We start from the raw sequence: 26,354 nt of genomic DNA, 5'->3' as shown, positions 1-26,354 counted from the left end.
GTTTACTGTTTATCATGGGTTTGCCTTTTTCAAAAAGGAAGTGAACTATTTCCCTTCACTCTTTTGCAACTTGTCACAGAGAGAAGGTAATTAGTGTGTGCACTTGAAAACACTGTAGAATAACAAGATAAAATTAAAGTTCAAGGTTCTTAGGTTAAAAAAAAGTTTTGCATCTTTATACCACTTTTCATAATTGCCAGTTCTACTACTTTTTAATTAAAAAAAAAGTTTCAATTTTATCTACCAATTGTATTTAAAGTTTTGCCTAACTTTTGACATGTGTTTTAGCTGCCTATCAGTCTTCATACCTTTAAAAACAGATGCATCTTCTAATGATCTCACACTGGATCACTGCAAAATTTCTGTGTGGCTGTGAGCTGTCACACACAACCCTCCCTGCCCAGGCTAGACCCTGATCTGCCCTGACTGGAGACCTTTCTGAAGTCTGCTGTAGAACCATTACTGCTGTCCAGACCATTCCTTTCTTATGGAAAGAAGGATGGTGGAGAGTGGAGGCAGCCCACACATATATTGGGACAAGATTTGAAGCAACATATGCCCTGAGTGTTTCAAGGTCTCAGGGCTTACAAATAGCCTGTGATTTCCAGAATGTATACACTGGACCCCCAGGAGTAACTGCCCTTATTAATGGCAGTGTTAATGGCATGTAAGAGTTTATCCAAATACTTACAAGTGTATGCAAGTATACTTTATATAGCAGTTTTCTTATGGCATCTTGGTCTCCAAGAGAACATCTGAACTTTGGCACCTTGTGAAGTGTCAGAGCATTAGGAATTTTCTTATTTTGTTTATTCATGTAAAGTTTTTTCTTAGACCATGCTCCAAATTCTGCAGTTATCAGATATGGATACATGGATATCATTCCTTGGATATATTATGTTTGTATTGCTTTTCTTTCAAATACTTTTCATAAATAAGAGAAGTCTTCCTACTGTTAGGTTTTCTGTATATATTAATTTCTTTTTTGTTCTAGGTATCTGTTTGTTTTACACACTCCAGAATCTTTCAAATAATACTCTTTCAATCTGGAAATTTTCCAGTGCTCTACAATTCCTGGATAAAGCTTGAGAGATACAGGGAATGTCTTTTCTTGTGATTGTATGTATACAAAGGAAAGGATTCGTTTCATTTAAAATAACTGTTAAGATAATGAGCAGCTTTGAGTAACTCCAATGTTGTCAAAGACAAATGCCTTAAAGATATGTCAAAATTTTCTTGAAGTCATCCAAGCGTAGTGGAGAGCTAACAGCAAAACTGGATTATGTACTTTATGTTCATTAAATTAGGCCTTGTTTCTCCCTAATCAAAACTCCTGTCTTTAAGAGTTGGCATTCCAGTATCTGTAGCTGGTATCTGTCTATATTATACTGGTTAAAGTGCTCTCTACATAAATCCTTATGTTTCCCCTGCCTCTCCCATAGGCAATAATACAAGATGATTAAGTTTTGTGTTAGCGTGTTTTTTCTCTCCTCATTGCCCTGGTTAATTGAGAGATGTCTATATGTTCTAAATGAGGAGTTTCTACTAAGAGGGGAAGAAGAAAAGCAATACTCCATGATTTATCGTGGAGCAGATGAAATTATTCCCCTCTTAACCTATTCACTTTTCTAATACCGTAGTTCAACATGGAAGAGATTAATATATTTTTTCCTTCTTTCTGTTATAATTGCAGCTTCCAGGGACTAAAGAAGATATGCCTGTTTGTTTCTGTATTTGTATGTAACAAAAAGGAAGGCAGAATACTTATTTTTTTCTATGGATACTTTTCAGTAGATATTTAGTTTACCTTTCTCTTCATAATATCTTCATATTGAAATTGTGAGCTTTAGTTCTCTGCTTTGTATTCTAATTGTATACACATTTCATTGATAGTCTAACATTCCTAAGTGCAGCCCAAGAGAGTTACAATACGAAAAATACTTCCAGTACCCATTCATTCATTCTGTGTTGGATTCTACACATACCTTTCTTGTCTCCTAGTTCTTTAAAGTAGTCTTCTTGTGCTGCGAATTAAGAACAGGCTTGCTTTTGAAAAAAAACCCAACTCTGTACGTTTAGGCTCAACTGAGATTTGATCTTATCTTCCTGGAAATTTTTCTCACTAACATCTTGAAATCCTCAACTTATCTGAGTCTTCTTGACTTGGCAGCTGATTTGATAGAGCTTATCAATAACTTTTAAAAAAAACCTTTTTTTTTTTTTTTTTTTTTTTTTTTTTTACAACATTTTGTTTTTAGAGGTGGGCACAGCATGGAAATACATAATTCAGAAAGATTGTATTTGTATTCCTGAGTTGTTACAAGGTGCCCAGTCATCATCATCATAGCTAGGCTTCGCGAACGAAGATTTGAGAGGGACTCTACCCACACTTGCTACAAGTGCGCTGATGGCTAAAAAGGCCAATGCGAGATAGACAAGTCCGGTTGGAGAACGTACAGCAGAAAGACTCCCCAGGTGATATCGACAAGACGCGATTCTTTCTGCATTGTCTCTTCTCCTCGAGAGTGATCCTGCGTGTGTTCTCAAAAGCAGCAGCAGCGTTATAGAAGGTGCCCAGTATGTGGGTGGTGTACCCACCAGTTGTGGTGGTATCTGTACCCTTAGACTGAAGTAAAGGTGTTGGCACACAATGTTATGAAATTCCATTGTTCTGTTTAAATAACAATAGCTACTTCCTTCCCTCAATCTATGGAAAAATATTATTGATGATATAGGCCCAGAAGTATAAATCACACATTCAATGAAATAGTTTACAAGTATGAATTATTACAGGTATCATATAAGTGTACTTAATGGTATTCTAAGTTTGGAAAATGTATTACCCACTTGAATTGTCTGTGGTGGAGCCTTTGAAACAGTTACAGACTACCATGGAAATTTTTTTTCACAGAATGATGATGATGATGCAATTTAATGAGTTCAGTATTGATTTCCAGAAGTAGATGCTTCCCATTCTTGAGTAGTTCAAGAACTGCTTAAGCTCTTCTTGCAAGTCTGTTGGAAGGAGTTAAATTCTCAAGAGACATACTAGATTTTCTATAATGAATAATAATAGGGTAGAGAGCATTGTCGGAAGAAATCCCTCTCCTAAAGAAAACAACCTTAATTTTTGTGTAATTTCAATTTTATTCGTTACTGGCAAAATTTTAAAGTTGTATAAAATAGAAGTTCATAACCGAAATGGTGACAGCCTGACAGCCCTGTAGCAATACCACCATGAGCTGTGTCAACTTAACTCAAGGGAAAAAAACCCTCCAACCTCTTTGCTTATGCCAAGGTCAGTGACTGAAGGTAACCTTTACATTAGAGAGGGTAGACAGTAGCCATGGTCAAGTGTGCAGCTCTGTTTTATTTGCTTTCAGCATTCTATACGACTGAATTCTTTTGTTAGTACTTAGATTTGGTCTTCAGGCAATGGAGAAAAGAAAAACATTTCAGCTCACTGATGGAACACCAGGTTTGCATTTTGTGCAAGGTTTTCAGTCGCTTTGAAAACTACTATCCAGTGGTTATTAGAAAGGTGTAGCCTGCAATGCCTTTTCAGAAGAGAAAGGCCTTTGGTTGACCAGCTGTTTTTTTGTTATTATTATTATTATTATTGCAATTTGTACACCTCACGATTATTTTTTCCTTACATTTAGGAAACGTGTAAGTTGCCCTGTTTAACTAGAAATGGAGCTCTAGCTGTATGCCTATGACAGGTTAGTTCTCTTTTAACAGTTTAAAAACATAATGAGTCGAAAGGTATAAGAATTTTTTTTCTGAAAGTCCTTTAGGTTTGGTGGCTCAGTTCAGTGTATTCGGCAAATGAAGCAGACAGTTTCTCTTGCTGATTGTAAGCTTGATTTTAGATCAAGCAAAAGGAATTTACTGAAATGGGATCAGGAAAGCTGTTTATTGAACAGCAGTTGTTACAAATAGCATTTTTCAGAATTGTCAGGTGTTGGTAACTTCATTCTAGATTTTTTATGTCAAATCAGTTTGGATATCACTGAATACAGCTGTTCATATTTGGGTTTATATTTATTATATATAGTTGCATAAGTGATGCTTATATTAATTGTTTCTAGCTATAGTTTTTTTCCATACCTTGTCAGGTGATGGAGTCTAAATTTTTTCTTAATTTCCTTGAACATCTTGCCTCTTGGTAACAGCTACCTGCAATACCCCTTCAAAAGCAATTTTCACATTTATAAGCAGTATGATAGAAAATAATTATTTTCTTTTTTGTAAATCTAAATTCGGGTTAAAGTCTGTGGAATTGGAAATGTACACCATATTGCACATGTTTATATTCAGTATCTGTGAGCTTGTTTGTTTCTTTCTTGTACTATTGTGGCTTAATTGATTTCATTAGATTTTTACCTCATGCTGAGTAGTGAGAGAAAGGCTGCTGAAATTTTTTTCCTGCTTTAGATTTTGGATGGAGGGAAGGAAGTTGAGGCTATTATTGAAAATAAAGTAAAAAATCTTATCTGTCTATTTACTGAGCATATAATTTGCCAACCCATCTTTTGCAAATGCTGTTGCAGTAGAAATAAGAACACCCCAGTGTAATAACTCCTGTGTCAAGCTTATTAAATTCCAGCCACAGGAGAGTGAAGCTGTTTGTGTCTCAAGATGTAAGCTTTGACCTCAGCTTGCAGAACTGAGGTAGAAGGAAAGAAAGACTGAGTGAAAGTGGAATGACTTCTAGTTCAGTTCACAGTATCTCTTTTTATTTTTATCACATTACTCATATGGAAGATGAAATGATGGACTAAAGTTTCTTGTACCATATGAGTCTCCAAACACATATTTTTTATTTCATTTAGCCAGATGTACAGCAGCATTTCTTGTAATTCTAAGCTGTCACACTCAAAAGAGAGTCATAACATAACATTTCCATTATGTCCAGAACCACTCTCTAGCAAAAGAAGATTCAGCCTCCCCCCTTTGAGATAGCTGAAAATATAACCTTAATAGCATAGCTACAGTTGGAGAGTCTCCTTCCAACTTTCTATTTCTCCTGTGGTCCACATGTGAATTGGGTTCACTGACATGCTGGTGAGATTCTCTGTCTGAACCTTACAGTAATCACTTTATTCTTCCAGGATTGTAGTGTGGATAAGTTTTTTTGTCTTCTTAGAAAACATATCTGGTACTGTTTTATTATTTCCCCCCCATTTTAAACAAGACATAATAGAATTTAGGTTAAATAGATTTTTATGTTTGAAGACCTTATGCTAGTTTAGAATTGTCATAATATGCTAAAATAATACAAGGTCAGTTTCATCCAAGCATGGGAGTTGAGTGTTCTCAACCACCTCTTCTCTGCCAGGAAATACCACTCTTAAAAAAGCTTTAAAAGCTAAAATATTTTCATTTGAAAGTGAGGACTGGATCCAGTATATCAACCTTTAGGTACCTGATATGTGCCAGATTTTTGTGTTCTGTGTACCACTTCCACTACAAGAAAATAATTTTTATGTGCAGTAAAGAGATTGATGTAGTTTTTTGCAGATGAGTGTCCCTGGGATGGTTTCAAACTGAGGTGATTTGAAACCTTTTCATAGGTATTTTCATCAAATTTTTAATTTTGAGTTGTCTTTTCCATCTCTTACAGGAACTGTAGTTGATGCCTCATATTTGCATTTGTTTTTCAGGCTTCCTAATCAGTCTGCACTTGCCATATTAGGTAGATGGGAAGTACAATTTTAAGGCAACAATGTTCACAACAGAAGCCTAGCTTAAAATATGCTGGTAAGATTTTACAGTTAATAAAGGCTATTTTTAATGTGGTATATACTAGTATTACTAGGTAGACTAAATCATCTATACAGAGAGGCTAAAATTTTCCAGCAAAATTTCAAATACATACTGGGGGGAAAATTACACTTCTCTTCAGTAGCAGGGCTGAGAATTAGTGTGTTAATACTCATGAGGCAAATAAAGGGAATCCCATTATAAAACTGTTACTGCATACTGAACTTTGTAAGTGTCAGTTTATTGGGGAATATTACAAAAGTCTAGTACAGAAACAGACTGCAGTTGAGTAGCAGACTGGCTTGATTTCCTGGGAATAGGAAAAGTTCCTTTTGCCATACAAGGTGTTCTCAGCGCACAGCGTCTGCAGTTCAGGTTTTGGTGTGCAAATGGTATCTTAGCTCAGAAACACAAAAGCACTGTGTGTTGGATGGAGCTTCGAGCAACCTGATAATGCAAGGTATCCCTGCCCCTGACAGTGGGGCTGGACTAAGTGATATTTCAAGGTCCCTTCCAACCTGAATTTTCTATGGTTTAGGTACCTAGCTCTCAGTGGGTTTGATGGGGCTTAGTTAAAAGCTTCCAAGGCCAAGTATAAGTTTTTATTTCACCGTGCTATTTATGAGCAAGCTTATTATATTCTAAAGCAAATGAGAGTCTTCCAGCAGTGCTGTTCTTCTGCTCGTGGTGTTAGGAAACAAGAAGAGCTCATGTACCATCATTCATGATAGTCCACTAACTTTGAGTGGTCCTGCTTTGGGCTGCAGGCTGTATTTGATCTGAGAGTCAGTTAGGGCTTACCTCTGGATTACTGCTGAGTCTGGAGGTGGGACAACTCTCATAGTCTCCATGCCATGTTTTTCAGTGCTCTGTGAGAAGAACTTCTCTGCTCTGATCCTCAGCCCCACATGAAAGGTGAGGGCTGTGGTCATGCAACTTCAGACAAGCCTGTGGCTCAGCTGTATGGAAGCCCAGTGTTATGTGATATTGGAAGTGCATTTTATTGGTATATATACCATGGTTTTGAGGTTTCTTCTACAGTTTTCAAACAGGTATTACAGCTCATAAAACAATTTTCAGTTTGCTGTATCACACATCATGAATCTCAAAGATCTGATTCTCTGGGTTTTTTTGTAATTTAGATTATGGTAAGGATTAGGAGTTCTTGGTATATAACTGTTAAAGAGTCACTGTGATCAGGTCTTGCAGTATTCTGACTCTTTCCTCTTGACTGTAGATAGTCAGCCATGATGGAACGTACTCACTCTGGGAGAATCAAGCTATTTGATGATGTTTGATTTTCTGCTCTTGGTGTTATCACCACAGAGAAATTACTCCATCAGCAGATTTACTTCAAAAATGTTAGGTGCACTTGAGTGGACAGAAGAGATTAGCTTTATTAATGTGTAGTTCTTTACACTTCCTTTATGGTAGTATGTTTGACACATTGCTGCAATTAAGTTTAGAACACTGTCCAAGGTCACAGTGGAAAAATAATGTTTTTGTTTTCTACTGAAGTCACTCTGTCTTTTGAAGTGTTTTCACCATTGAGGAAACTGACTTCTTTGACAGTATTATAGAAAGTGATTTAGAAACATATAACAGTAAAAGTCAATCAATTTGCAACTTGAATAAGCCGTTTTTATATGTTTTTGTGTGTATATATATAAATATATATATATATATATGTAATCTCTTCGACAGGAAAAAGCTTTCTGAGAATAAGGAAATCGGTATTTGAAGAGACCTATGGGGTGCTGAAGAGAATTTCCTCTATGGTCTCATTTTGTTGGAGTTTTTTTGAGGAAGGAAAAAAAAAATTTCTGACCCTTCTTTCCACTCTCATGACTATTCTTTTTTTCCATTGTTACTCTTTTAGGTTGTGGGTTAAACAGAATAGCTCTGGGATAGTTCAGGGAAGGTTATATTTTTTATAGCTTTTCCTCGAGAAAGTATATATTTGTATTGGGTATGTGTGGCAAGGTTTTGGTAGTGGGAAGGGGTGAGTTGGGGGGTGGGCTCTTGGGGTGGCTTTTGTGAAAAGCTGCCAGAGTCCCCATGTCAAACAGAGCCAATGCCAGCCCGCTCCAAGATGGACCTGCTGCTGGCCAAGGCTGAGCCCATCATCTGGGGATAACAGATTTAAGAAGGTGAAAAAACTGCTGCACAACAGCAGCAAGGACAGATGAGCAAGAATATGTGAGAGAAACAGCCCTGCAGACACCAAGGTCAGTGAAGAAGGAGAGGGAGGAGGTGCTCCAGGAGCTGTAGCAGAGATTCCCGTGCAGCCTGTAGTGCAGACCATGGTGGGGCAGCTGTGCCCCTAAATCTCATGGAGGTCCACAGTGGAACAGATCTTCACCTTCAGCCCCTGGAGGAACTGTCTGTTCCTGAAGGACTGCACTCTGTGGAAGGACCCGGGAAACTGCAGGCTTCTCATTCTGATATCAGTGCCTGGCAAGGTTATGGAGCAGATCATCCTGAGTGCAATCACACAGCAGCTACAGGATGGACAAGGGATCAGACCCAGCCAACATGGGTTTAGGAGGGCCAGATCCTGTTTGACCAACCTGATCTCCTTTTACGATCAGGTGACCCACCTGGTGGATGAGGGGAAGGCTGTGGATGTGTCTATCTGGACTTCAGCAAAGCCTTTGACACTGTCTCCCACAGCATACTCTTGAAAAAGCTGACAACCCACGGCTTGGACAGGGGCACTCTGTGCTGGGTTAAGAACTGGCTGAAGGGCCGGGCCCAGAGAGTGCTGGTGAATGGGGCTGCATCCAGCTGGAGGCCGCTCACCAGTGGTGTCCTCCCAGGGATCAGTGCTGGGCCCAGTCCTGTTTAACATCTTTCTTGACGATTTAGATGAGGGGATTGAGTCCACCATTAGTAAATTTGCAGACAGCACCAAGTTGAGAGGGAGTGTTGATCAGCTGGAAGGCAGGAGGGCTCTGCAGAGGCACCTGGACAGACTGGAGAGTTGGGCCCATTCCAACAGGATGAGGTTCAACAAGGCCAAGTGCCGGGTCCTGCACTTTGGCCACAACAACCCCCTGCAGCGCTACAGGCTGGGCACAGAGTGGCTGGAGAGCAGCCAGGCAGAAAGGGATCTGGGGATGCTGATTGACAGGAGGCTGAACACGAGCCAGCAGTGTGCCCAGGTGGCCAAGAAGGCCAATGGCATCCTGGCCTGCATCAAGAACAGTGTGGCCAGCAGGAGCAGGGAAGTGATTCTTCCCCTGTACTCTGCGTTGGTGAGGCCACACCTGGAGTGCTGTGTCCAGTTCTGGGCCTCTCAGTTCAGGAAGGATATTGAGGTGCTGGAGCGGGTCCAGAGAAGAGCAATGAGGCTGGTGAAGGGACTCGAGCACAAGTCCTATGAGGAGAGGCTGAGGGAGCTGGGGTTGTTTACCCTGGAGAAAAGGAGGCTCAGGTGTGACCTCATCACTCTCTACAACTACCTGAGAGGAGCTTGTAACCAGGTGGGGGTTGGTCTCTTCTCCCAGGCAACTATCAGTAAAACAAGAGGGCATTGTCTCAAGCTCTACTAGGGGAGGTTTAGGTTAGATGTTAGGAAGAAATTCTTTACAGAGAGGGTAATCAGGCATTGGAATGGGCTGCCCAGGGAAGTACCTCTTTATCCCTGGAGGTATTTAAGAAGAGACTGGATGTGTTGCTTAGTGCCATAGTCTAGTAACTGTGGTGGTAGTGGATCAAGGGTTGGACTTGATCTCAGAGGTCCCCTCCAACCTATCTAATTCTATATTACTATATTATATATTACTGACTTTTCTAATTCTATATTACTATATTCTATACTATATATCTATATATATAGATGTATATATTATATATATCTATATATTATATTATATATATTATATATTATATTATATCTATATTATATCTATATTATATCTTTTATATCTATATTACTATATTCTAATTCTATATTACTATATTCTGTATTACTGACTTCAATAATACAGTGATCCTTCTTGTTTCATCTACTTTGTGTGGTAGTTTTATCCACATGCCTTGGAACATCTCATTCCAAAACAACTTTATAAACCTTGTTTTGTGTTCCTCCAATCAGTGAACTGCTGCTACGTGTTGTCAGCAACATCTCAAGAGGAGGAGTTACTCCCATGGTGAAAGGCTAACTTCCTGTGAACATGTTACAAGCTGATAGTGTGCTCAGAGCTGGCAATTGCTCCTCTGGTTGAGAACATTCCCTGTGTAACACTGTTGCCTTGGTATAGTGGCTCATATGCAAATAACAGTGCAACTGTTACCTGACTCAAGTCTCCTCATACACATTTTAAGAAGCTACTTCACGGTTAACTGTAGGTTTCGACCCTACAAGCAAGATTTTTTTAGGCACCATATCAACTGCTGTTTGTGTAGTTCTATTTTTAATGGTTAAGGCTCTGCATGAACATATCAGGCAGTTTCTGTGAATCAATAGCTTTTCTATTTTTAAGCTAATGAGATGCTGTCACATAGGTGATACTTAATAAGTACAGTTTTAGAATGTTTTGCATTAAGTCATATATATTACCTGCTATTTCAGAGTTGGATTCTCTCATGCTCTGGAATTGAAATACAGATTTCTCTCTACTTTTTCATGCACTATTTTATATTGTACCAGAGTATTTGTTTACAGTACCACATCAGAAGAGCGTGTGCATGGTTTATTTGTGAACTGTTTCTTTCACTTCCCTGTGGCATTAAAAGGAAGGATAAAGTGTATATGTGAATACAAGATAGCATTAAGATAGATCTGCTATATTAATGTAAACTAAAAGCCTTTTGAATTTTTTCAGAAACTTCTTTCCCTCCCCATAGAAGTAACATGTTTTTCTGCATATAAAATGAGAAATAGGCTTCCTTTGTAGCTGCCCTTGAAGAGTTCTCCCAAGTAATATAAACCTAGAGGGGAAAATACGTGATAGTCATTTAGGAATAGTTCCATGCAGCTGCTATTGTTCGAGCACCAAACTTACTGTCTTTTTAGGCCTGTTAGCAACAACTTGAATTCATAGTAAGTTGTCTGATATCAGAGAAGGGCAAACAGACTGGCAGCACAGACTTAGCCAGTGGCAGTGTGTTTCTCTGGACTTAGTGAAGTAATCTCCATGTAAAGTATTCATCTGTCTTGGAGTGTAATCATATTAATATTCAAGTACAACGAAAAAAGGAAGTAGGTTTGCCAAAATTAAAGCTCCAGAATAGACTTCTACCTGCTCCTTACTAAAATGAATAATGGATCATTTTCAGTGAATTTTTCTAAGTGCTAATCAAAAATATAGTGATGTGCAGATCACTACTCAAATTGGAAGCAGTAATATTAATTTTCAGCAATTATAGTAAATTTCTTTTAATCTTTGGAAGTTATGGTTTATCAATCACATAAAATGGTTTACTGAATACCTTGCTCTTTATAACTACCTCCTGATTTTGAAGTAGCCATTATTTGGTGTTTAGTGTTTGTATTAATGGAGAATTCACCTTCCTTTAACTTCCAGTTAATGATAAGATGAACTTAAATGGTACTGGTTATGAGATTAGATCAGCTGAAAGGTAGAAGACATGAATACTGCAGCAGCATTTCCTGTGGTTTGATGGTCCAGACTTTAGGTTCAGCCCACCTGGTTGGGTACATCAGCACCACATGCCTTGACATTTAGGCATGGCTCAAATATTTTGGTTGAGCAATGTGTGAAAGCAGTGCTTATATTTCTCCTGTGACAGTGACTGAAATAGGTGTCTCTAAGATGCTAAATTTAGATTTCATTTTTCTTCCTAAGCAAGTTCATGGAAGGAATGGGGGGGAATACTACAATAAAGAATAGAACATTCCTTTTCCTTGTCTTCAAAGAATAGAACGTTTCTTTTTCTCCTCCTCGGGAGGCTTTCTGTGCTAAACTGTTTCAACCACATCTCTTTAATGAGCCATTGAGTCAACAGGCTCCAGGTTGATTTGTATTCGCTGGATAGTGCACTCATCCTGAGTTTTATTTTTTAAAAGACAGCTTTTGTCTGTAAAACAAAGTGCTTTACATAGACTATATATAATTAAATATGTAAAAATATATGCTTATAAGTTTTATATATGTATATATACAAACATATAAATGGATTATATGTATGAAAGTGTCTATATATATATATCACATAATAGCATAAAAAATTTAATGTGATGTTAGAAAAGTAGGCTCAGGCCCTTAGGGTGTTTGAAAGGCTGAGTTTCATTTTCTGGACTAGTGCTGTAACACTTTAGGCTGTTGTGGAAAAGATAATTCCTGTTGCCTGCCTTTCTCATCCCCACTTCTGCTGAGCTGCTGTAAGAGATTTTGAGGTCAGCTGTGAAACTGCTGGGTTTTTTTTCTCCGATTAACCATCATAGGTAACCATAGTCATGCATTTTTAAACTAGCTTTCATAGTAGTGAAAATATGAATGAAGGGATTTTGGGAGGGAAGTGCAAGACTGACCTTTTGCCACAAGTTGCAAGATAAAATAAAAAATAAGAATTAAAAAAACTTTCCCTTTATTTTATGATCTTTGCTAACTCAGGAGCCTTCAGCTCTAATTCTTAAGTGGTTATACAAGGCTTAAATTAATTTTCTGCAATTTCAGACCTGTTCTAGTGACCTGTTCTAGTTGTATACTTGCTAGTGTTTTGCATAGCTTATACTGTTTTTGTCTGTCCTGTTTGACTGCTGATACCTCAAGAGGAAAGCCTTAAATTCTCTCTGAAAGAAATTATAAGGATAGCAAAAGAATGGGGAATGAGTTATGCACGATACTTTATTTAGTGACATAAAGTGTTGCTCCCTCAGTGACCTATTTTATTTTTGTGTTTTATGATTTGGTGGTTTGGGGTTTTTTTTTTCTTTTTTTTTTTTTTTTTTTTTTTTTTTTTTTTTTTTTTTTTTTTTTTTTTTTTTGATTGTTTATTTTTGAGATGGAGCTATAATTGTAAGTTGTGGATAGTAATATCTTGATTTCTTTTTTGTGTTGAGAGGATGTTCCTTATTCCATTCTAAGTTTGCTGTTCAGTAGCCTTTGGTTTCCCATTCTTTTCTTTTTTCCTGCTTACCAAAACCACCAATAGAATCTTGCAAATTTGTGGATAGCTTTGTGGCTTTTATCTTGCCAGTGGTGCTTCCTAAACTCTGTGATAGACCACATACCATTAGAAATTGTATTGGATGTCCTACTGTTTGATACTCATATCCTCAATTATATGGATATTTCAAGAATTGGTTCACTTGTGTGACTGAACGAGCTAAGGGCATCTACTGCCGGTGGGGAGAGAGGTTGTAGAATGGAAAGATTGATGAGTGATCCCTTTAGAGCGCAGAGACTTATTGAAAGACATCCATTTCCTTGCTTTCATGCAGTGCTGAAGTGTTTTTTATCCTCCTGAGTCTCACAGACTTGACACGACTGGTCAGTGAACTGATCAGCCGTGTCTTTGTATGCTGGAGAGAGGGAGAGAGATGGAAAAGAACCGTGAGTTCATGATTTTGCTGATGTTGAAATAGATGGGCATGAGGACCATTGATTGAGTTCTGCATGGGATACTCAGGACTTAACAGAAGTTAGTCTTTCTGATGGGAAATCTGTCACTACTTTGGCTTTGCCATTAGTCTATTTAAATCCTGTGTTCTTTAACACTGTTCAGTTGATTCAGTGAGATAACAAACAAAAGAGCCATTGTTATATTTAAATCCAGAAAGGAGAGAAAGTGTGAATGTTGTTACTATAACTCCATGATTAGGGGAAACATCTGATACTCTCTGGAATCTTGATTTCCCCCACCATTCCAGCCATTGTTTAGATTTGTTTGCAAGCTAGCAGTTTATGCTGTGCTAAATGCCATCAATGGAGTTGCAAAAAGCAAAGGAAAAATTCACACTTCTGTAAGTATATTCTGGTTTATAATTATATTTATCTCTTTTACCCCAATTGAACATTTCAGTAATATGTATGGTTTTTTTACACAGTTGCATACTCCAAGGAGATTAAAGGAACATTGTGAAAGACTGATAGGAAAGCAAAATCGGTCTCTGTATGTTCATTCAGTATTGATGGTGATGAAATTCAATGAGATTTTCTCAGTCTTGGGCCACACTGTTGGTAAAAATGACTGTCTGTGTTTGAATTTGGCTAAATTGAATACTGAAAATGGTAATCTTCTACGCTTAAATAGAAATCTGCCTGATAGGTATGGATACAAGAAATCTGTTGCTTAAATTAAAATTCTTCTCTTAAACCATTTTTATATCCCCCCCCCCAAAACAAAACAAAACAAAACTCCCCCCAAAAAAACAAACAAAAAAAAACCCAACAACAAAAACCAACAAACAAACAAAAACCACAAACGAACAAAAAACCCCACCAACCAACCAAAAAATAACTCTTTCTGAGTTTCATTGTCCAGGATCTGATTTTGAATTACTACAGTATATTGAGCACACACAATTAAAATTCTCTTTAAGACTGTTTGAATCCTAGGATAAATCATAGGAGTATTTCATCTGGAAAGCTTAATGCAAACTTGAGATGGGTTATTCAAACAAAGAACTCAAAACTAATGATTAGGATGAGCTACAGCTGAATGAAGCTTTCATGCCAACTAATCCTGTCTCCTTGATAAACTACGGATTATTTTAGAGTCACAATAACCTAATTTTAATAAATTCAGAAGGTGTAAACATTCTGAAAAAAATCAAGTTCTGTGTTCATTCATGAAGTCATAATCTTCTGTAATAAGCTGTCTTCATGTGTAAGTGATTGATAAAGCTGAGGTTTAGGTACTGCTTTAGGTAGATCTGCACTTCTAATTCTGACTCTGCAGTGACTTGATCCTGTCATGCACTCCACTTATGTACTGTGGTCGGTTGACAGGTGACCTGTAGGTCTTTCTGAACACACATCAGCATATTTTTGTGCAAGATCACAAACTGAGTAATCCAGTGCCTCTGTCGTTCTTGTCACTTTATTTGTATTTATTGTGACTAGCTTTTGCACACTGTAAACACCACCAGTGGAGCTGCCTGTGCTGTTACATAGAAGGAGGGTTGTTATAAAAACGACTAGAAGATAATATGTGACTGGGGAATGAATATTACTCATTCCCAGTGAAATGTAGCAAGCAGATGGACAGAACATCCTGCTGATAATGTCCATGTAAAAGATATATCAAGAGATGAGAGCTAGAAATGAGAAGAGTATTTTGAAAGGTTATTTTATTATATATGTATTATTTTGAGGTTATACATTTTCTGGAAATTGAAGGAGCTTTTCTTTCCCTCTATTAGAGCAGGCCACTGCCAGTGTGTCCTGTTGTGTTCTCAGCTTGTATTCCTGGTGGGAGCCAGTGTGTCCTGTTGTGTTCTCAGCTTGTATTCCTGGTGGGAGCTAGCACCTGGGACTGGATTCACTTGGTGAAATGTATGTGTTTATTACCACTTGGGATGTTGTAGGACATCTGGCTGCTCATGCAGTAAGGTGTGAGTCTTGCTCAGATTCCTTTTTTTTGCCATCAGATGTGTGTGGATGTTTTGAACATACTAGAGTAAATAATATTAGGTGACTGTAATTAAGAAGGTGAATTGAATTCCTCTTCCTTGTTTCATTTCACTGATGGATTATATTCATGTATGGGCATTAGATATAATTTCTTATTGTATTGCAGATTTATAGCAGTTTGAAATTGTTTTGTTAATGTACTTAAACTCTAATCAATCTATGCTTTATTTCTTGTTACAGTGGTGAAAAAGCTAGCCTGCCTTGTATTTTTTAATCACTTTTTTTGAGATTGCTCTATTTCATGGGAATAAGAAATCTTAAAGTTGTATAATTATTTGCTATTTATTTACTGCTGCCTAATTATAAAGGGGACCTACAGATTTTCCTTTCTCTACAATCAGAAGGAACATAAGTCCTTGTCTATTAAACATATATGTAGGGAGTGCAGCATTTTCAGCTGTAGTCTCCTCAAATTCCAATTAGAGATTTTACAGTAGGTGCATATGTGTGCTTGTATGTGTAAATTTTTCCCTCCAGGTTTCAGTTTTTGTTCATGTGCTGTATTGGAACATATTTATCTGAGCAGGTAAAATGTTCACATCCATGCTTTTGTTATTCACTCATGAAAATTAAAATCAAGTTGTTTCTCCAGAAAGACAAATATTTAGAATCTTAAAAGAGGCCAGGAAACTTGAAATTATGGTAATTTCCATTGCAACCAGGTTGATGTCCAGAGTCCAGATGCTATGACATCAGGCAGAATGAAAATGATCTCTTTGAGAGAAAAGCTGGTTTTATAAGCCAAGCCTTCTAATGGATAAATGAGGGGAGGGAAGGAATGAAGGCTCTCTGACATCCTGCTTGTTTAAGCATTTATGTTGCTTTAAACGCTTGAGTAATATGTGGGACTTACATATATTTAAATTAAATGTAGACAGTTGTTTGTGCACCAGTTTGGAGGTATTTCTGTTTGTTTTGTGGCTTTTTTGGTTTTGGGGTTTTTTTTCCTCTCAGCACTGAGAAAGCTAAGTTGTAACACAATATGAATAAGTTAACAATTAATTGTTTTAATAGGTTTGACTCAAACTTGTTCATGAGTACTCTTTAGTTGGCAAACTGCAACATTGCATAAAAGACCATTTTTAAGTCTGCAATCTAGACATAATTAAGAAGTTCTTTAAGAAAAAAATTTAATTCAGAGGTCTTAAAATACAGGAGACTTAAAATTAAGTATGGAGTTGCAGGAGACTTAAAATTCACCTATGGAGTTGAATCTTTCACTCTCAGATAGATTAACATGTAATTATCATAGAGACTCATAGGAAAGTTTTCAAATTCTAGAAGTTTTTGTTTCCTTGTTTTGTTTTAATTCTGCTTAGCTTGCTGTGTATTATTTAACAAGATAAGGATTAATTATGAGTTTCAATTTTAAACTTAGAGTAAGAATTTTACATCCTTCACCTGGTGAGTCTGAGATATAGAAGAAAAAACAGAGTATAAGAAAAAAAGAAAGAGGGAACTGTGACTTTTAAATGTTGTATTCTTAATTTACTTTTTCACGTGAATTACTTCACTATTTTATTATCTATAAAAAGATTTTTACATGGCAAAGGACATGTTTATAAGTAAGTCCTGAATTTCTCTAAATAAATCTCATAAGAGCAACTTCTTTCTTTCCATGCTTTTCCCTTTCATTGCTAAAGTGATAGTAATAAACATACCTTTAGAGATACAGAAGGCAAAGACATGCATTACGAGGAAATTAAAGCATGGTTAACAGCAGTAGCTGACTTTTCAAAGGAGACTGCTTGAAAAGATAAACAGACTGGTAGAAAAGCCAGTGTTCAGTATCTTTGCTGAAATGAAGCCAAGAGCTGAAAGTATGTTTCTTCCCCATATTAGTGTTAAATTAAATGTTAATGACCTTCTTTTTCAAAGATTCGTTGTGGGGGGAGGAAAGGATGGATTATTTGTTTCTATTAAAAAAAATAGCTTGAAAGCTAAAACATCTTTGACATATAAGCTGCCAAAATTCAGCCTGAAGTTTACTCTTGTCTGAAATCCCCTGGAAGTACAAGTGGGTGTATTTTGCTGGAGTAATCCCATGTAAATGCAGTGCTGCCAGGAGCACTATAGTAATGACTGTTACATCTTTGAAAGCACTCAGAAGCTTCCGTTCAAAGACACTCTTAAATAATTAATTCTTTTTTTCTTTTTTCAATTTGCATGGAATGTGTAATGACATCCCCCAAGTACCAGATTTCCTTCCTTCCCTTCTTTTCTTTCTCATGAAAAGCATAGAGTATTTTAATTAAAACACTTCTTGCTAACTTGGATACTAAAGAAAGGTGATGAAAAACCGGGTCCAGATAGTTCTTTGTTGAGACCCTTAGTTCCCTTTTCTTAACACAGAAGTGACAGCTTGAAAAAGCTAGGTGCCTCTGAGGTGATCCTGGAAGCCTGGGTTCCCCTCTTCAAATAAAGGGATGCAGTTTTACCCACTTCAGTATGAACCCTCTGTCTCCTGGTCTACCACTCCCTGACCATTTATGTGGTCCATTTGCAAGACAGCTGCCTGGCTGGCTATATGTGGGTTTAATTTTCTTTTTTTCCATTTGTTTGTTTGACAGATACTGAGCGTCTCTATTCAGTAGTGTTCGAAGAGATCTGTGGGCGTTTTGGAAAATCCTATACCTGGGATGTGAAATCCTTGGTTATGGGTAAAAAAGCCCTAGAAGCGGCAGAAATTATTCGGGATGTTCTAGATCTTCCAATAACCAAAGAAGAGCTACTAAATGAAAGTAAAATCAAGCAGGAGAAGCTATTCCATAATACTGCATTGATGCCAGGTATGCTTCTTTTCAATATTTACAAACTCTTTATGGAATTATTTAAATGCTAATCAAGGCAGAAGTTTGTAATCTGTCTTTCACAAAATAGTTTCTCTTACAGATTCTGTTTCGTCGCTCTCGTTTTGGCAAGTCTTACTCAAATCCACCTGATATTTACCAGTCTAAAGAAATATTTTACCTGTCAAGGAGTACAGAAAACTTTTTTCCCTATTTACTTGGAGAAAAGCTTTTTTCTAGGTGTTTTAAGAGAAAAAAAAAAAAAGAACTAGGTACACGTGTGTGAATTCTGTTTTGTAAACCAGACGTTCTTTATAACTGTTGTTGGCAGCGTTGCCTGACTATGAGCGTAGCCTGATTTTGTTAAGCACAAATATATTTGCCTGCACATTTAAAAGTATGCGAGCCCATGGGTTCTTTCAGCTGGGAATAATCTTACTTAACCTGAACATTGGAACTCAAGTAACAGTGTCTGAGTGTGTAACTGGAGAGGGGAGGTTCCTCAGGTTATCCTAAGACAGGAGAGTTTCCTTGCCTTTTACCAGTGATACTGCAGAATGCCAAAATGAGTAGCTTCAACCAGATACCTCAAGATAAGCAAGAGGATTAACCTTATCTGTAGTGTGAATGGATACTTTTATATTCAATTATATTTAGGTCTGAAATGCTTAGAGAGAAATCCTCAACCATACAAGATTAGCAACACTTAAACCTAGGATTGCAGGTAACTTTATGTACAGTGCTAAACTTTCTGGAGCAAATATCAATAATTTATGAAGGAAAAAAAAAGGAGGAGATTGAGAGGAATATAAAAAAAGTGTTAGAAGTGAAATAGCTACATGTCACTATACGAGTTTGACTGTTTTCATTTTTTCTCTTTGAACGTGTGCTCATTTGTTCTGACAATTTCTACAGTGCATTAATGTTTTAATTTTTAGATGCTTTTTTATACCTAGTTTCATAATGCATTAGGAGGATGAAAGTTAAAAATATGTGATATGTTAGGAATAAATAACAAGCAGCAAAAATAAAAGGTGTCATTTTTTTAACTTGAGTATTTTGTGCAGCCAACTTAGTTATCTCTTTAGTGTCTTTTATGTGTAAGATTTTTCAAACAAAATCTCTCTCAATCATAGTTCCACTTAAAACTGTAAGCCTAGTTAAACTCTTCAAAACAATGAGAAATATGGATTGATGTGTTTTTCATAGTTCATGTCAAACTTCTGGGACTAAATTTTCAACTGTATCTTTTGCAAGCCGAACAAAAAAATCTTAGTCTGGGCTTAGAAAATGCCAGATGGACAGACTTGTTAAAATGTTAGGAGCCACAGAGAAGAGTTGCTGTAGTGAAACAACACAGGTAGTAGATGCTATTAAGTGGATATTGTGTGCCAGCTGAAGATTGTGATAATGTGGCTGAGCTGGCTGAAACAGAGTTAGAGAGATGATGGAACAGATTAGCTGAAGGAAACATGAGGTTTTATGCTGTTCCTGACTTTAAAAAGTGAATTCTGGGTTTGATAAAGCTGGGCTATTATCGAGGAAAACAGCAAAATTCTTACTGTGAAAAGCAAGTAAATATTTTTAGAATATTATTTGACTAATTAGAATTAGTCAACTAATTATCTTTTCAGTTCAACTAAATACATGTGATGACTCTCTTGAGGGTATTTTCTAAAGCAGAATTGATGTGAACTAACATACTTTATGCTCACTGCCCATTATGGAGAGCAGAGGCATCCTTGGTCACTAAAGGGATATGATCTGTCCTTTACTTGGAGGCAGCATGTGAGATACAAGCTAAATTGGCATGAATTTTGAGAGACCAGGTTGATGTCAGATAATAAGCTTGAGGGAAATGGCTCCAGGTACTTACTATCTAGTTTTTTTAAAGACTGTTCTCCAATCAACCAGAGTTTTAAATCTGGTATTTTCTTCTACCCTTTTGTATCTTCTGAGGGTGTTTATTCATGTGATCCTTGTATATTTGTTCTATAGTCTCTTAATATTCTGTAATTGAGAATGGGCTTCTTGCATGTGTTGTGCAAAGTATAAGATGTGATGCATAAGATATAAGACCATGATGACATTTTGAGTTTATACTGTTCTCTGACTAAACTGGTCTTTCAGATGGTTACAGCTAAATACAGGAAACTGAAAGTTAATTGTCATATTAATGGCTTAGGATGACTGAAGTGCTGTGTTTCTGGCCATCTTTTGACAGTTAATATTCAGTTGAGGTTCTATTTTTTAATCAATTTCTAAAGTTTGTCCAAAAATAACATTGAAATTAGGTTTGGTGGAGAGCAGTGCTAAACAATGACCAATGATGTTTGGAAAAGTGACTCAAGTAAAGCAGCACTTGTTTCTGGATGTGGAATGAGTTAAGCACATAGTTTTGCCAAACATGATAGCTCTATTAATTCCAAAATCAAGTAATTGACAGGTATGTCATTGATGGTTAAGGATAGTGTGAAAGTTGTGTGAATATTCAATTGACAAAACAGTTCTTTGTCTGATTAGAAACCTGTCCTGGTTTCAGCTGGGATAGAGTTCATTGTTTTCTTAGTAGCAAGTACAGTGCTGTGTTTTGGATTTAGTACAAGAGTAAAGTTGATAACACACTGATGTTTAAGTAGTGCTTGCCCCAAGTCAAGGATTTTTCAGTTTCCCTTGCTCTGCCAGTGAGCAGGTGAACAAGAAGCCAGGAGGGACCATGGCTTATCTAAACTGGCCAAAGGGATATTCCATATCATAGAACATTATACCCAGGGCATAAACTGGGATTGTTACCTGGGAGACGGACCACTTGTGTCTTTGGGATGGACTGGCAATCAACAAATTGTGAGCAATTGCATTGTGCATCTCTTTTCTTTCTTAGGTTTTCTCTCTCACCCTTTCCCTTTGATTTTACGATCAGTAGTATTAGTATTATCATTATTATATTTTGCTTTGTTTTGATTATTAATCTGTTCTTACCTACAAGTTACTTTTTTTCCTGATTCTTCTCCTTATCCACCAGGAAGGACACACGCACTGAGTGAGCAGCTGTGTGGTACTTAGTTGCCAGCTGGGCTTAAACCATGACACAGGCTATATTACAGCCATACCACTTAATGTGCAACACTTCTGAGGCATGAGTAGTTGAAGACAGAATTTTGGCTATTTCAATATGGCTGAACTGACAGTCAAGCCTCAACACATCAAGCTGTAGTTCAAATACAAATTTCATCTAAGAAGAGTCTATATCCACTTCTAATATGGAATTTTCTGGTAACTGAGAGTTTTTCACAGATTTATTTTTAGTTTTGAAAGAATCTTAAGGAATGGTAGTTTTGATTCAGTGGAGAAAGAAATTAATCCAAGACAACACTGACAAAATGACAGGCCTGCCACTGTGCTGGTTTTCTAAATATCTCTGTAGGAGTACAGACATTGTTATCTACAAGAGTACTGTGATAGGCTTTCTGTTTCTGCAAATACATTTTTAGCTTGTGTGTTGCAGGGAAGTGCATAGTCAGAAGAATAGGGAATGACAAGTGGAACAGAGTAAAAATATGCATATTGTATATCTACCTATACATGTTTAGTTGTGCTTTTGCATAACATAAACCTAGAATATATACAGAGCTAGAAAAACTGAACTCCAAGTTATACAACTGCCAGCAGTTACTGTCATCATGTCAGGATTATGAAACTACTGCTATTCTTTCACAGTAGTCTCTGGTTTTTGGCTCATCATCATTATTACAAAGCACAGATCCTTAAGGATTGTGTGACTGTGTATACCTTTCAGACATTTTCCATTCCTTGTTTTTACAGTAACTGGGATTTAGTTGTTGCAGCTCCTGTTCAACCAGTGCAGAATGTGATGTGCAAGCTATTTTCCAGTTCAAGTACAGTCGACTGTTTCTTGCAGCCATGAGGAGGTAATTTCATACCTCAATTTTAGTACCAAATGAAGCCAGTCAGAAAGCATAAAAAGAGAAGAAAGGAAAACGGTTCGAATTTCAGTGGCAACTCCAGTTTATTTTTTCCTTCCGCAGTTCCATTTAACCAGCAGTCTAGTGAGCTTAACTATAGCTTCCTTGATTCATGTTGTGCCCTTAACAGGTAAAGAGACTTCCTACCATGCTATCTTTTATTTTCCTTGCTGCTATTGCTTTAGTACTAGGAAACTCTAGTGAGTCCATGCTGGGTTCAGTGAGCCTGTAACCCCTAGAGATGAATCAATCAGCTGCAGACTCAGAACGATGCTTTCTGTTTGGCTGATTTCAAAGATTTGACCTTTACAGGTCCCAAAAGATTGCAACCCAAACATGCTTTTATCACGAAATCAGCAACACAGCTAATATATGTTCTAAATTATGTAAAATTTGGTACTTACATTTCTTCTATGGCCATGCATGGTGTCAGTATGTCCAAACTAAAATGATAGTAATGATTCAGTAAATAGGGAGTCTCTGCCTCCAGGAGGATCTCTGGTATTTTTTATTGAGCAATAAGATGAGAAGTCAAAATTCCTTATTAATAGTCAATTACATTCCTAAGTGGGGGATAGGTTAGTAGTTTTCACCTCCAGTTTGTAGCTCAGGGAAAGAATAACATACCACTGCAGATAGCATTTTTATACAGTGTATCATAACAAAAAAAAGAAGTGGGTTGATCTGAGAGTTACGTTTCCATTGTCTCATGAGATTTAGGAATATAATAGAATAAAACAGAACTGAACAGGACTACTTCAGTTGGAAGGGACCTACAACTACCACCTAGTCCAACTGCCTGACCAATTCAGGGCTGACCAAATTAAAACATTCATGGCAATTAAACCAAGTAGTGGATAGCCTCGCCTCTGTCACACTGTCACCTTCACAGCAACAATCCTGACTTCACTTGAGGATTGTGAGAAAGTGTAGATAATGAATAGCACTGTGTTGATGGGCTTGCAGTTGTTATAGCACACCAAACTCCATAAGAAATAATTTTAATCATTTTATGACTTAAATTAACAAACAGTAGCTTCTTTTTGTAAGTTAAATTTTTTTGTGTTTTGTTGAGTGCTTTTAGTGTTCAGATGCTGCTGAGTTTTTTGCCATAGTTTTTTGCCTTTATGAACTTAAAAGACTATCATGGAATTGACTAGAAGTCTAATCAGTCTACAAAGCTTTGAGTGATAATGTTAACTTTGATTAAAGAATGTGATGAAATCTTGAAAAACTTTAGGTTTGGAATCTTATCACATTCAATGTAGGAACTGTAAATGATTATGAAAAAAGAAGTCTTCTAATACAGAAGCTCTTTTTATTTTTAAGATTTTCATTTGTGCACATGGACATAAATCATCAAGACGTGTGCCCAGTTTATGATGGAGATCACTTTCTTGTCTATTTTGAGAAACATTCTTATACACTACTGGAATATATTCATAGAAAAAAGGTTTGGATAGAAACATATTAGAAAAGAATAGAAGAGCTTTATAGTATCTCCTTGTTTATCTGGAAATATTTCAAAAGAAATAGGTCTGAATGTGGAGATGGAGAAGTGATATAAGTTAAGAAAAGTGTTCTGTTCAGTGATAGACAAATATAAGAAAAGGGATGGTACAAAAATTTGAAAAGATATGAGGTAAAATATGGCAAAAATGTATGTGTTTTTGACTGTTCTGAAGTATTCTGTGTTACACAGGGACCATGTTTGTATAAAACTAAAAGGAAAATAAAAATTCCCTTTGTTTTTCATCAATTTGAGCTAGCTTTGAGGAGTTTTGTTAATTTTCACTTTATAGTGAATAATGCCATTTGATTTAAAAAGGTGAGAACTTTAAAAACGGCAGGTAGAAAATAGTCTTGTAATAGTATGTAAGTAATTAGATGGGGACTCTCATTAGATCATTTTAGTGTAGCGTTATTTGGTTTCCTGAACTCTTGCTGTACATGTTTGTATTAGCCAATGTAAAGGAAAAAAGTGAGTTAGCTCAAGAGTTTCGTTGTTCAGTATAAGTCTTATTTTTAGTTTATCAGTTGATCCATTGTATTAGTCACCATGATTTCAACTGAATCTAAAAAGTGCAAACACCACATTTGGAGTCTAATGGAGGAATAATACTTCCTTTTTAAAAAAAAATCAATATGTATTTTTATATATGATTTTCTGGAATTCTTGGAACAAAAAGCTGATCTCTTCCTTTTAAATGCATCTGTGGTCTCAGAAGAAATAACTCCTTTCTGTTGGTTTAATTTGTTTTCTTTTTCTTTTCCCAAAGCTGATAACTTCATTGACATTTGTGATTAATTGGGTGTTAAAGATGCTGACATTTAAAGTTGATCCTCCTTCTTTGCAGCTACTGTAACAAAATTGAGCTTACAATTCTTTTCACCTATCTTTCTTTCCAATAGTTACCAGTGTTGAACTATTTAGCATATATTGAGCTTCTGTGTCTGTCCTAAAACTTCATATTTAAAGACATAGCATAAAGAAAGAGTATTTACCATTTTGGTTATCTGAAAAGAAGACTACATTTGGAAATAAATCATAGCATTGTGGGGTACTCCTGATTTTTTTTATAATTACTTGAAGAATTCATATACTGCGTAAGATAGTTATTGCCTGTGTGCCACATTAGGAGTGTATCCTTATGCTGGAAGAATAGAGATCCTTATTTCTTTTGATCTTTGTTTTTTGTTCATGCTGTACGTGCCTAAGCTGTCCTTCAGAAGGGTAAAAGGTGATCCCAGGAAGTCTTAACAGAAGGGTCCCTCTGTGGTGGATAGGCCCTGATGTAGCAACAAGTAAGTTAGAAGTTATCAAGATTAGGGGAATTTTTAGCATACTTCTCATGGTCTTTGAGTTCTTATTTGGTTGATTTGATTGTCATTTGATTGAAAAATCTTTGTAGCTACAGAGGGTATAATAACACAGGATATACCAGGGGAAGTTTAAGAAACTTTAAAGAATCTTTAAAGCAGTTCCTCACTTCCCCTTCTGTTGATGTTTTCTTTTAAAAAAGCACTATAAAGATACAGATGAAGATATTATCTTCCTAATAAAGAATTAAGTGCTGACTTGGTACAATAATTGTGTCAGTTTGATGTGGTGGCTAAGTGTCTAGAGCTGGTGGTAGTTGATGCAAACAAAAATGAATTTTCTTGATCTGTAGCTTTTACGAAGAGGAAAGCAAACCTGGAATGAGTATATTTTTCATTTGTTTTGAGTTTGTCAAGTTATGCTAGCTACACTTTCAAATGCAGTTTAATTTTTTTTCTGTGCAGTTGATTTGCCTCTTGATTTTTTTCTAATCTATTTTGCTCTATTTACATGTAATATGAATAATAATTTTTAAAATGAAATATTCTTATTAAAGTGCATTTTCTGAATAATGTAAATATTTGCTTTCTGGAGGTATTAAGGACAACTGCATTTTAGCTCTCTTGTTGGGAGGGAAGCCAAAAAGAGAAATCAAACACACACCCATACACATTTACACACTATAATCATGATGTGCTGGGGGAATATAACAGAGAACCCTAAAGAAATAACTGTTCTGCAACAGTGCTTTTCTTTTTTCTTTTTTTTTTTTTTTCCTTTTTTGCTGGCTACCTCCAATAGGAATATAGAATAAACATACCATGTGAGAGATGAACTGAAGCTATGATGCAGTGGGACTGAAGAAAATTAACTATTTGAAAAGAGCACAACTTTACAGAAAACTATATCATAGCAAGGGCCTAGAAGATAGGAAAAGTCTTCTGCTTAATCTTTGGGCTTCTTTATATTACTATACACATGACATGCTAGCCTTGCTAAACATTGCAGCTTATTTAGAGTAAGTTCCTTAGAATGAATGCATTTTATTCTAAAGAAGAGATACTTGGGTTCCTGCTTTACATTAAGGCATCTTAGTACTTCATTAATTTAATATAGACTTACTACATGTTTCAGAATGAAACTGTCTGGAATAAAAAGTTAACTTGTATTTAACATCATATTTCAGTGAGAGGACATAATAGCATAATTTTGGAAAAATGCACTTGCTTAGTATAACCACTTAAGGAGGCATAGAAGGGCTTTCAAATAGATGATGAATTGCAATTAGAGGAGGAATAACACTTGTTATTTCTGTCCAACTCAAAATCTAACATTACAGAACTGCATGTATTTAAAGTCATTAAATATGAACTTGGAGCTAAAAAAAAAT

The 26,354-nt window shown here is 36.5% G+C and overlaps 1 protein-coding gene across 2 annotated transcripts in view; it reads left to right on the top strand.

Annotated features, from left to right (window-relative positions):
• Positions 1–26,354, top strand: part of PUDP (pseudouridine 5'-phosphatase) — a 65,243-nt gene that overhangs the window by 9,246 nt on the left and 29,643 nt on the right. For both annotated transcript variants that reach the window (XM_027898563.1, XM_027898562.1), the window contains exon 2: positions 17,942–18,160. In XM_027898563.1, the coding sequence (XP_027754364.1) occupies positions 17,942–18,160 (219 nt within the window). The remainder of the gene's footprint in view (positions 1–17,941; positions 18,161–26,354) is intronic.

Source organism: Empidonax traillii, unplaced genomic scaffold (genome assembly GCF_003031625.1).
Source record: "Empidonax traillii isolate 1590-97213 ecotype Southwest subspecies unplaced genomic scaffold, ASM303162v1 scaffold604:size387904, whole genome shotgun sequence".
NCBI classification, from domain to species: Eukaryota; Metazoa; Chordata; class Aves; order Passeriformes; family Tyrannidae; genus Empidonax; species Empidonax traillii.
This window is presented reverse-complemented; position numbering and strand designations above follow the sequence as displayed.